This window comes from Genypterus blacodes, unplaced genomic scaffold (assembly GCF_046128005.1).
Source record: "Genypterus blacodes isolate CSIRO-AG114 ecotype Tasmania unplaced genomic scaffold, CSIRO-AGI_Gbla_v1 ptg000215l_1, whole genome shotgun sequence".
In the NCBI taxonomy this organism is placed as follows: Eukaryota; Metazoa; Chordata; class Actinopteri; order Ophidiiformes; family Ophidiidae; genus Genypterus; species Genypterus blacodes.
In genome coordinates this window covers 503,329-516,451 of record NW_027467014.1, presented here as the reverse complement: position 1 = coordinate 516,451, position 13,123 = coordinate 503,329, and the positions used below count along the sequence as shown (strand labels likewise).

Genomic DNA, 13,123 nt, shown 5'->3' with positions numbered 1-13,123 from the left:
GTATGTTTGAACCTGAGTGATCACCTGTAGGACAACATGCTGCCAATAAGTATAATTTGAGTACCCCGGAAGTACTGGGCCTCATATACAGACACAATACACATAGAAGGGTGAAAACACAAACAGTACAGAAACAAATAACTTAACAATTCTGAATCTTTGGCCTAAAATGAACGACAATGTGACAGAAACTAAGTGATCCGAAGCTATTCAGCAGCTCCGGTGAGCCATAAAGGGTTAACCGGTGTGGGGGGCGGGTCTCTGAAAGGGGGGGGGGGGGGAGGGGGGGGGGGGGGGGGGGGGGGGGGGGGGGGGGGGGGGGGGCTCGGTGTGTGTGTGCGTGTGTGTACGTGCGGCTGCCCGGTCTGTCGCTCCTGTTCCGGACGAGACTGCGGATCTGACCGTAGCCGGCAAACATGGTGAAGATAACAACGGTTCAGACTAAACCGTACGCGGACCAGAAGCCCGGGACGAGCGGCCTGAGGAAGCGGGTCACGGTGTTCCAGCAGAACCAGCACTATGCGGAGAACTTCATCCAGAGCGTCATCTCGGTCATCGAGCCTGCGGAGCGGCAGGCGGCCACGCTGGTGGTGGGCGGCGACGGCAGGTTCTTCATGAAAGACGCCATTCAGCTCATCGTCCAGATTGCAGCAGGCAACGGGGTCAGTGGAGGATACGGGCCGGGACATTATGCACCTCAGAGCCGCAGAGCGAGTAGCAGCGCCCCGCTCACTAGCATGCCCGCTAGCAGCGAGCTAAACTGTCAGGGGCGCTCAACTTTATAGCCTTTTACTCCACTGACGTAACGTGTTGCAGTTTAATTCATTATAAATCCACTACAGTTCCACTGACTTGGTGCTTTAACAACATTTAAACGTGTAGGTTCCCTTAATATAGTAACGCACTTATTGGTGTTTGTTTAGCAGAACTAGAACCTGGAGTATGAAGCTAACAGATGAAGCGATGCAGTGTTTGGGAATTAGCTGCAGTTGAGATTGACTGAGATTAGATTAGTATCATGTGTTCCGCCTGTCATGCTTTGTTTGCGACGATTTAACTTCGATCAGTCTTAGTTGCGACACATATTCGCAGATGATCCCGACTCCCAGTCAGATCACTGGAGCCTCCTGTCAAAAGCAGGGTCGGGTTCAGAACTTATCATTCAACCCCCCCATGAGCCGTCATCTCTCCGTGTGGGTTTCCCTGCTCCGTGCCAGCGTGACCTTTACTGTAAAGTGCACAGAGGCCAACCTGTGACCCTTGACATTCACACTTTTTCATGTTTATATCCGCAATTAAAAGCTTCTTCTGCTTTTTTATAAAGAAGCAAAGTGACGTAAGGTGTTGCGCGATGTTACAGATGAATGAAAGCAGATGCGGGTGCTGTGGTAACCGGAAAAACGTTACAGCGTGAGATTGTGTATGTGTTGTTTCGTAACGGGGGGCTCCTCCGGTGCCTCCGACATGAACTTCTCCATGTTTGCCGACAGGGGGCGCGCGTGGTGCGTTACCTGCAGCCGGTCACGTCACTCTGCATGTGTCGCGGCGCGCGCTGCAGCAGCTGTTTGTTTACATCTTACATCCGGGTGTGTTAGAGAGGCTTTGTGCTTAAATGTGTTGTTTCCGCTGCCCAGACTGAGTGTGTACTGATTGGTCAAAGGTCAAAGGTCAAGTGCTGCTACTTAACACACAATATCAGTACACATAACTTATACGTCCTTAAGTGTCCTTGGGTTTCTAGAAAGTGGCTATGCAAATCCAAATTATTATTGTTATTATTATACAACATGCAGTAATGTGATAGGCAGATGTTTGTGAGTAACGTACAGCTGCTTCCTCTTCCTCTTCCTCTCAGATCGGCCACCTGGTGATCGGTCAGAATGGCATCATGTCCACACCTGCAGTCTCCTGTGTGATCCGCAAGATGAAGGCAGTAGGTGGCATCATCCTCACAGCCAGCCACAACCCAGGAGGCCCCAACGGAGACTTTGGCATCAAGTACAACATCGCCAGTGGAGGTGAGAGGCACACATGGCACACACACTCCCACACAGTTTATCGGTTGCTTGTGAGACAGTTGTAGGGCTAAAGTAGTCTTGTCAGTAGTCGGTCTTCGTCTCTTGACTTCCTGTCTCTTTTCCCTCAGGTCCTGCACCAGAGGGCATCACAGACAAGATATTTGAGGTCAGCAAAGGCCTGCAGGAGTATCGCATCTGCCCCGAGCTGAAGGTGGACCTGTCCAAGATCGGCAAGGAGACGTTTGAGGTGGAAACCTTCAAGCCCTTCACAGGTACGGAGAGCCAAGTAAAGACCGGACCTACAAGAGATCTAAACTGTTATTTAAAGACAGTGGGGTGATTTGTGAGCCCCAGGATTTGTTCCTTGTTGTATTTGTTTTTATTGAAACATTTTACATGACAGTGCGCATAAAGTTATAGGACATTTTGGAGATCATTTTTTATACAGAAGAGGGGGAAAAGGAGAGAGGGATAGAGAGAAAGAAAGAGGGTTGTATGTTATTATTATAATCGTTGTTGATTAACTTTGTTCATAGACCCTGAGGTAAAATGGGCAATATGAGAGACAAGTAGATTGAAATTGAAACAGCAGGAAGCCACGGCCGCAGAAGGTTGTGAGAGCATGGCACAGTAGTGTGGATGCAGAGTCCAGGATGGCATCGGTGATGTCGATGCGATGACCTCATAAGGTAAATACAGGATGATGTCAAACAGCAATGTAGGCTACTACAAATCGCATCATAGGCTGTGGTAAAGAGAAGAGAAAAACAAAAAAAAACAAAGAGGAAATCCCTCCCAAAGACCCAACCCAACCCCGCAGTCACACAATCCCGCATTCATACGATCCTGTCCTGGCCCGCCTGGGATGTAAAATAAAATGAAAAATAAAAACAAACTATTTGGTGTTGAGGTTTTCAGTCACTGGATTTGTTCCTGACATGTTCTGATATGTTAATAGCTCTGCATTTCCTCTCTGCTGTGTCTCAGTGGAGATTGTGGACTCGGTGGAAGACTATGCTGAGATGCTGCGGGGCATCTTCGACTTTGCCGCGCTGAAGGAGCTCCTCTCAGGCCCAAATCACATCAACCTGCGCCTGGATGCTATGCACGGAGGTACGACGCCGCACATGGACACCTTTAAGACCTGTGATGGGTGTGATGAGTTGTATTTTTATCACAAGGGGGCAGCGAAATGATGTCCCGATATGAGGACAACTGTTTTAGTTAAGCACCATGATATATTAGGTATAGGGAAGGAATAATGTAATGTCCACATATGAGGACGCAGGGTCTTAGGAGGATATCACACACAAACGCTGGTTTAGAGCCTGAATGTGTGTGTCTGTCTCTGCAGTGGTCGGACCTTATGTGAAGAAGATCGTCTGTGAAGAGCTGGGATCCCCCGCCAACTCTGCAGTCAACTGTGTACCCAAGGAGGACTTCGGGGGCCACCACCCCGACCCCAACTTGACCTACGCTGCCGACCTGGTCAAGTCCATGAAAGAAGGAGAGTACGACTTCGGAGCCGCCTTTGATGGTGACGGCGTAAGTCTACTTCTCTGTCTGGACAGATGTTGGCAACAGAAACAGAATGACCTCATCTCCAAAACTCCCACCTCCTCCTCACTTGACCCTCCACAGCTCAACATGACATCTCTGAAAGGTCACGGGTCGTTCACCGTGTTTGAGATGACCAATCCTTGTTCTTGTTTGTGTTGTTCCTCCTCAGGACCGTAACATGGTGCTCGGCAAACACGGCTTCTTCGTGAACCCCTCAGACTCTGTGGCCGTCATCGCTGCCAACATCAACAGCATCCCGTACTTCCAGAAGACTGGAGTCAGAGGCCTTGCCCGCAGCATGCCCACCAGCGGAGCCTTGGACAAGTAACAAGCACACATGAGGATACACATCACCCTCAGCTACACACACAGTTTCCTAATGCTTTTGTTTTTGTCTGTTTGTGGGTTTCTCAGTGTGGCTAAAGCTCTGCAGATGCAGCTGTACGAGACTCCCACAGGCTGGAAGTTCTTTGGGAATCTGATGGACGCCGGCAAACTCTCACTATGTGGAGAGGAGAGCTTCGGCACAGGTGAGTGCAATTCACACACACACACACACACACACCCTGTTGAGTTCTCCTCTCTCTCCATTTGCTCACACACATCTTTCTCCTCTCCCTCTGTGTCTCCCGACCAGGCTCAGATCATATCCGTGAGAAGGACGGCCTGTGGGCGGTGCTCGCCTGGTTGTCCATTTTGGCCACCAGGAAGCAGAGCGTGGAGGAGATCATGAAGGATCACTGGCAGAAGTTCGGCAGGAACTTTTTCACCAGGTTGGCTCACATCCTTATACTGTAACGGACCTCGGAATGTGAAACTGGGCAAATACACTCGACTATAAGGAATTAATAGAGTTTGAAGTCCTAAATGAAGGTTGCCACTCCCATGAGTACACACATGGATCATTTGAGTCATTGTTGATTCTTAAACTAGGCTTAAATTAGGTTATAAAAGCTTTTTAAGCACATAATCACCCAGACTCTGATATATCTTACCCTGGTTCCCTCTAGTGGTACGTTGGAGAACTGCAACAAGAGCACAGACTTGTGATTCATATAGAAAAGCTTTTAATTTGCTGTTAACGTGGAAATATCCATCTTGTTGTTACATCTTAACACATCATTGAAATCCCTTTAATCTAAAAGCTCAATAAATGAAATCAGTAGTTGTGCGATGTCAGTTATAAAACCATAATTCTTTCCATTAAACTCATCCAACCTCTTGTCCAGGTACGATTACGAGGAGGTGGATTCAGGCGCCGCCAACAAGATGATCAAGGACCTGGAGGCGGCCATGTTCGACCCGTCCTTCATAGGAAAGAAGCTGTCATCGGGAGATAAAACGTACGAGGTGGCGGTGTCCGACAACTTCGCCTACACGGACCCTGTGGACGGCAGTGTGTCCAAGAACCAGGTGAGAACGGAGACACGGACAGTTTGAATCGGGTCTAAAATATGACTCAATGAATTATAATATCACATCCTTATTATACATTATGACTTATAAATAACGATCAGCATGTTTGAAGCCGTCCCTGTCAGGTTTTCATCCACCCTCTGCTCTCTAATCCCCCTTGTCTGTCTCTGTCTCTCTCTCTCTCCCTCTCTCAGGGCCTGAGGATTATCTTCTCTGACGGCTCTAGAATTATCTTCCGTCTCAGCGGCACAGGCAGCGCCGGGGCGACCGTCAGGCTCTACATCGACAGCTACGAGAAAGACCCCCAGAAGATCTACCAAGACCCACAGGTCAGAGAGCCGACGCAGCGAGAGACAGACGAGACTCAGAGGGGGTTAATGTACACATGCCAAGATCCAAAGGGATTCTTCACAACAGCAGAAACATGCCTGTACATTCTTCCTGCTTGCTTTTGCAGACGGCGTATATTGTTTTCACTCAAAATCAGCCTGCACGTCACCGCAAAACCCCCAAAAGTCAAGAATAGAAATGATGAACGCCCACCTTTGATTCATGTCTGAGTCTCATCTTGTCTTCTCGTCTTTGTCCAGATGAGGTCAGACATTAAGTCACCACAGTAGATTAAAGCAGCAGTGACACACTACAGTTGCTGGCGCTCGACTTTAATTATGAAAACGAAACGTCGCGCCCTCTCAATTCCCCAAACTCCACTTGATAGAAGCATGAAGGGAAATCACATTTTATTTCGCTGACTTCTCTCTGAACTACTTGTGCAATATCTGGTACAGAAAGCCATGAGGTCATCAGATTAAAGCAAACAAATTAAATCATTTTATTTTGGATGCAGAGAATTGGGAGAAGGAAATTAACGATTTTAATCGAGTTTGTAATCCTGTCAGTTTGTGTGCCGGTTGCTCAACTTAATGAAGTAGCATTCATCAGGCTTGTCAGCGGGCCGGGATCCTATAGAGCAAAACGGCACAGAGGGATAAGAGAACATGCTGTAATGTCCTAAAGCATGAAAGCGTATAGATAACTATACGTCAAAACACTTGACTTTCCTTCGTTCTGGGCAACGTAACGGCAGGAAAGTGATATCAAATGATGAAAATGAATTATAGTGTAGGATCAGGTCTGGAGAGGCAGCCTGGTAATCGTCAGGGCTTTGACAGCAGCAGCGTGAGGAAGAGCTGCCGAACAGAATTCCTGCTCTTAATCGGGTCCAAGTTCTGTTCTGCTGTCAAAAAAAGCCGACGGGGCCCCCAAATGCTTCATGATCCTGTCTGGAAGGATCTGCTGTTATGGGTGCAGCTCTAAAGAAAACGGCCAAGAGCCAGAATCTGGATTTGACAGCGGAGGGGAGGGAGGAGGGGGGAAGGAGGGGGGGTGTTTGGCCAAGTCCTGAGTTATGACGGCTTATCAGAGGAAGAGGAAGACGAAGAAGAAGAAGTTGCGTTGTGTGGGGGTGGAAACCAGAGCGTGATCCAAGTCGACACTTCATTAAGTCGCTGTGAGCGGTTGCCGACAGCCAAGAGATGGAGTGCGAGCGAGCAAGAGAGAGAGAGAGAGAGAGAGAGAAAGTGACGAAGATGTAGTCGAGGCCGTGTTTACTTTGCACCGTCATCTTCACTTTGCTCACCACCAGCGACCAGATAAGAAGGAACACATTGTTTTCAGATTCCCAAGCCAGTCAGATCCGCCTGACTTTTGGGGTAAGTTTGATTTATGGACCTGAGCGGCTCACCTGCGTGTGTGAGCAGGTTTACAGGGGAAGGGGAAGAGAGTTCTGCTCACTCGTCTGCCAAAAAGACTTCATGTGGGAACCAAAAGTGTTCTTCATCACACTGCAGCTTGAGTCGTATCGCTCTGATGCTGTGTTTCTGCGTGTGTGTGTTCTATACGTGATCTTTGTGTCTCCTTAGGCCTTTGTATACATTGATGGATACTAGAGACGGTATTACAGGACTTACTGGCCTCTATAAGCCAGTAGGGGGCGCCAGCAGGGTGGAACCAATGAAAATAATGTGATTGTAGTTGTTAAGATACTTTAAATGTGTACTTTTGTGTGTCTGTGTGTGTGTGTGCAGGTGATGCTGGCCCCCCTGGTGGACATCGCCCTGAAGGTCTCCCAGCTCCACGAGAGCACCGGACGCTCGGGCCCCACTGTGATCACATGATTCCGCCTGCTGCACGCTTCAACGCCGCACGCCAATGGGCCCTCGCACATCCGTGGGGCCCCGTGTGTGTGCGTGTGTGTAGACGGCGGTGTGAAGGTGCCCGGGCTGCAACTCTCCACAGAGTGTGATTACGTCCAGTGTAGGGTAGCAACGATCTTGAACGTTTTTCATCTTCTGTTGTGGTGTTTGTTTGTTTGTGTGTGTGTGTCTGCTTGTGTGTGTTTGTGCGTGTGTGTGTGGAACATGTCATAATCCGAAGCAATACTCGTCAGTGTTGTCGTCTGCGTGTGTTGCTTTACTACACAATTCAAGGAAGATATCAGCAGCTCAGGGCACCTTCACCCCTCCAGGTTCCTCTCATCTGTTACTAACCTGGTGCTTCCTCCTCCTCCTCTTCATCACCTAACTGTCTCTCCACCTGTAACCATGACACCCCCATGTAATGTCTCACAACCAACAACAATAAAAGAATCTGACATCAAAGAAACAATGTGGTCCTGTTGTGAAATGTGATAACTTTTACTATTTATGTGTTTCTGGTTTTTGCAAAGTCTCTAAAATCACACACAGATGTTACAAAAGAGACATTTTTATTGTGTGTGTGTGTGGGGGGGGGGGGGGTTATGTGTGTGTGAAGAATGAAGTTGTAAAATTTTGAGAAAACATCAAAATTTAGCAGGACTAAAAAATACTTAAAAGTAAAATCAACAGCTAAGTTTCTTTTTCTTAAATATTTCACCTAATGGGCTCTTAGAGTAAACAGCTTTGAGAGGCTCTGAGTGTTTACCCCCGCTGTAATCACCTTAGCCAACTTCTGACTTCAAACGTGTGTGTGTTTGTGTGTGTGTGGTATTAATAATCTCTTCCTCTCCGCTGGGAAACGCTTCTAGATGGACTCAAAGATCCTCCAGCAGCGAGCGAGCGCGCCAAAGCCTCCAGCAGAACAAAGCTCCCCAAACACATTCCTGAGGCTCAAGCTGAGGAGCAAAGCCCTGATGAATGGACTTCCTCCCTCTGCAGCGTCCCTGTGTAATGAGAGAGCCGCTCTTATCCTGATTAACGACCTCACAACACAGGAGGTTGTTGGATCCCACAGGCCGGAATCTCGATATAGACAAAGCTCAAACGGGGGTTTATTGGAGGTTTGTTGCTTTAAATTGCTCACAATTGACTTAATAAGCGTGTGGGCGGAGAATCAGGTGCACCCACGCCGAGGGAGCACTCTAGAGTTTGGTGGAAAAGGAGGGAAAATTGCCGCGTTTTCCGACAATTTCTGTCACGTATGTCAATGTCATTCACGGCGAGCGAGCGGCCCGACGCAATCAGCCCAACATGTTTGCCCTAATCCTGCCAAAGCACATGGTAAAGCGCTCCAACACACGGCTAATTTGCACGTCCGCGTTGTATTTTCCCGCAGTTTTCGACGTAAACGTGGATGACAAAGCTGCTCCCGAGTTTTTCACTGCGATTTCTGGACGTAAGCGTTAAAACACACATTTTCAAACAACGCTGTAGATTAGCGGGAGCCAGATCTGAGTTTCCCCCTCTTTCACGCTGCGTTCAGGTTAAGATGGAGGAGCGGGGGCCTGTTAGCGGTCCAGGCCTGTGGCAGGTGGGACGTGTTACATCTCCTCTCTTCTCTCTGAGGGAAAACAACCCAGAGGGGAAAGTGTTTCACATCCTGTCACACTGACACGGTGCGATGCGTAATACACCCCCCCCCCCCCTCACTCCTACGCCTCCTAATGGCTCGCAGGCCGTATTTGGATTGGCCCGTCAGTACATTAAACCGGCCCGATTTGACCGCTATTAGACGTCCAAATGGCTTTCTGTGGTGCTGACAGAGAGCCGTGAGTTTTTTTTGGTTTTCCAGAGCGACCTTGTTCGCCGCTCTGCCGTGGGCAGGAAAGGCTGACAAAGACATCATCCCCAGCGTTTGGGCTCCGCCGGTTGAACCTGCTTTCTGTCACGTCTCTGTCATTCTGCAGTCGACTCTTAAAGACCAAAGATGCAGCTCAAAAACCGCAGCTCAGAAATAATTTTATCCAGAGCAGCCTCGCAAAAATAACACATCAGTTCTTATTAAACCTCACGAGAAGAGAAAACGAACAGCTGTCGTACTGTAGATCCGCTGCTCTTCAGGGATAAAGGAAACCGTGCTGCTGGTTCACATCCCAAACACATTTCCTTCATTTGATCTGTTCCATTGTCAGGCAGTAGAACTTTGTTTACCTTAGATGATGAGAGGACAGCAGGCACGAGTCCACACACAGCTCCTCTGAGGGCAGAACACACACACACACGGTAGGAACTTAAGGGCAGAATACGATGATATTTCCTTTTTTAATAACTTTACCATGAACAAACAAATTTGGGACGTAAACACGTTTCCTTGCTGTTTGGATGTGATGTGATTTCCAGCTTTGTAGGACAGATTCTAGAGATTTCCACTTAACTTTGCTTTGCTCCAGCACCGTTTTGCACACTGAGTGAAACGGGCTGCGTCGACCTCGAGTTTTATGTCTTTGATCATGTTGAACACTGCAAGAAGCACAATAGCTGCTGCAGCTGCTGTGAGTGTTCAGAGATTCATGCCTATAAAAGGTGTTGAAGCGTATCTGCCAGAAAGTTTGCAGGCTTTTACATTTTTGGTTGACATTAGTCCAGACCACACACACCCACACACACTCACACACACACACACATGCTGATAAGACTCTTAGTGGCTTTTAAGAACACATTGGATTGCATGGCTCAAATTCCAATCAAACTGTGATGTGATGTGATGAAGTTTGTGTGACTCTCTGGAAGCTTTGAGTCTTCTTGGCTCACTTCATGATCACACACACACACACTATTGCATCGTGCCGTTCCTTGGCGCTTGTGTTTGGTCTCTTTTGTTTGGTTGCCCTAACTATGACATCATCAGCAAAGCGGCTGACTCACTAGCAATCTCTGGAAATGTGAGATCATATTCATCCAACTGTCATCCGCTGATTAGCGCGTTTGGCTGCCATGGCGACAGTTGCACGGCCTCCACCGTACGTACCAATGACACAATCTGCAGATTTGGGCCTTCTCCTGCTGCGCTTGTAAACACGGGCGGCGCCAATTCCAAAGCTGGAAAGGGGAGAACCCAAACTGGCGCTGAGCTCAGATACTGGTGGTTAGCGAACTTTGACGAGGCGTCGTGACAGGGTTAACAAAGTGCCAGACAATCAAGACCAAAACAACCCCCCGCTCCTCCTCCTCATAGAGAGCCGCTCTGTGAGTCATCTGATGGTTTTCACTCTCGATTTTCCGGCCTCGTAGCTGAAGTGCGGGATGATCTGCGAGGCCGTAAAACTGTTGCTGAATAGGAGCGAATGTGAGGGGGGAGCAGCGTGGAGACGGAGGCTGGAGTGTGTCCACGAGCTGCTCCGTGTCCTCTCACACACTCTAAACGCCTGGACCTCAGTCAACATAGGAGACAAATACGTTAAGAGGTGCTGCAGTCCAACGGTCCAATGGTCCTCAGGAGTGTGTGATGGTGTTTGACAGAGGGGTGTGTTTGAGAGAGAATTATAGCTCTGCAGAAACGCTCACTCTTTAAAGATACCAAAAATAAAGTATGACTTCTCCATGATTCCAGACAACGCCTTTGAAAACAAGAAAATCCTTGTTCTCTGCTTCTGGGAATGACAAATTTCCAAAATCTCTCTCCAAAGTGTGAGAAAGCTGCGTTAGAGCGAAAGGTTCAGAAGTTTTCTGAGGTTCTTTTGTTCTCAGGATGGTTTTCTGTTAAAGCGATTGGTAGCGGCAGCAAATGACACTCACACACTCTCACATCAAACACATGTCAGGTGGTCCAGGCCCTCAGTCCATACAGAGCTGTGACAGTAAGACATCGCTGGTTTGTAAATGACCTACAGACTCTCTGCTTTCATGTCATTTCAATTTTTTTCCCGTTTTCTCATTCTGTTTCTTTAGTTTAAACTCGCTGATGATGAAGGACAGAAACCAGAGGGACCACACACACACACACACTCGTTCTGTGGTTCTCAAGCTGTGGTACAAGTGCCACTGATGGTACGTGAAGCCCCCCTGGTGGTCCTGCCTCTGTTATTGTTCTAAATTATTCACCACTAAAATGGATTATTATGAAAATGGCTGAACTCGTCCCATGTGTGTGTGTTTAGTCCTTTCATTCTACGTTGTGTCAGTAACTTTTTCCTTTTTGTTCCAATCCCTCGTTTCATAAGGACACAAATCAAATCCAGTAATGTTTTACACATTCTAAGTTTTCAACATCCAAAGTCTGGAACCTAAAGGGAAGACTGGGAATGCAAACATGAAATATAGATCTATGACATCACACGCTCTTGCACAGTTTCCTACCCAGGCTGTGTTCTGCTGTGTGTTCTACATGTTGCTTGAAGACTTCCCTTCTTATCATGTGGTGAGATGTCAGTGTGGGAGCAGTTCCCTGTTCCTTCCATCACCCAGACGTTGGTCATAGATTAGCACTGACTGCACTTTGTTCCAAAAAGGCTTCATGGGAACTGAGGAGCAGCGAAACCAGGCATGTGAGAAGCTCTGAGGAGGACAAGACGCAGCTCTGGAACTGCAGCCGGACTTTGATGGAGACAGGGTGGGGTAGGAGCGGGGGGTCTGAGGATGCGAGTGAGGCTGTCAGCCATTTAATGATGTCTAAACTGGGACGGAAACTGTCTCCAGTTATCCGCTGATTGAAGAATGCGCAAAGTGCTAACACATTTCCAGAGGGATGCAGGACAGATGATTAGAGTCATCTGAGGATCTGAAGAGAGGGACAGATAGACGAAGATCCCTACCAATGAGAAAATCCCGAGGAGTCGCGGTGGGAAGTTCTAGAAGTCAATCATCACCCTTGTCTCCTCGCTCCCCTTTATTGACTGAGACACCATTGGCAGCTCTGTAACAAAGAGCTTCCCTGTCCATGTGCTGGGGCCGCTGGAGAAAGCCTGAGGGATCTGCTCTTCAAAGAGACCTTAGAACCCTAATCCACTCCACCATGAAAGTTAGATGAGTTTCACCATGCATGGTTGCAATTTTAATAATCATATCCTACTTTAGGCAAAATGAAGTAGATAGACATCAAGGGGAAAGAACGGGCCGATGTCAGAAGTAATCTCGCTACTTGATGGAGCGAACGGTGAGGTCTTCCCCCTCTGAGATGTCTTATTACAGCGAAAAACCACCAAAACACAGCTTAGGTCAAATTCATTTGGCTGCTTAAACAGCAATTTCACAAGATAAACAAACACAGCTGACGTATGATGAACGTCACCTCACACGCACCTCTAAAGTGTAATCAGTCGTGCCTAATTTCATTTGCCTTGACATTTATTTAGTAATTTTCTCTCTGTGTGAAACGACTGCTGCACACGAGTCCTTTGTTCCATTAATTGAAATGTTATGTGAAGTAATGCACATATGTGGAGAGATTTTCCTCGAGTACAATCCAGATTTCCGATTTTGCTTGAATAAAAGTAGATAAATCAACTTAAGTAGCTAAAGTAAAAGTGCACTTTGTAAAGAAATGATCCTGTCAAAGTTTGAAAGAAAGGAGATGTATTACGATTTTAAGCTTAAACAAGAACATCATGTTAGTGTTAAAAAATAGCTCGTAGTTCAATGTAGACGGTTTTTCCCTCTGAAATGAAAAGAAGTAAAAGTACAAAGCGTCACAAAATGACGTTTGGAGTACATCTGTCTCTCTTTACTCTTTACAAAATGCTCACATCCAACAGAAACAAACCACTTAAAGCCGTCTGTGGGTAAAAATTATGTCGACTCTCTCCTGAGACATGATTGACAAGCAAAATAGAGGCTCCCCTTGTGGTGGTCGGTGGTATTTTCCCCCAAAAAAATATTTTTCCCCAGATCACATCCCATCAGTTGGATGCGCCACATTTTTCCGGAGCTTCCCAA

The 13,123-nt window shown here is 47.5% G+C and overlaps 1 protein-coding gene across 1 annotated transcript; it reads left to right on the top strand.

Moving 5' to 3' along the window:
* The first annotated feature begins 332 nt into the window (after window positions 1-332).
* Window positions 333-7,661, top strand: pgm1 (phosphoglucomutase 1). Its single transcript, XM_076170161.1, has 11 exons — window positions 333-662; window positions 1,856-2,018; window positions 2,147-2,290; window positions 3,006-3,131; window positions 3,373-3,563; window positions 3,748-3,902; window positions 3,993-4,108; window positions 4,216-4,351; window positions 4,808-4,991; window positions 5,189-5,323; window positions 7,082-7,661. The coding sequence occupies exons 1-11, from the start codon at window positions 417-419 to the stop codon at window positions 7,169-7,171; spliced, it is 1,686 nt and encodes a 561-aa protein (XP_076026276.1). The 5' UTR covers window positions 333-416; the 3' UTR covers window positions 7,172-7,661.
* Window positions 7,662-13,123: the final 5,462 nt, after the last annotated feature.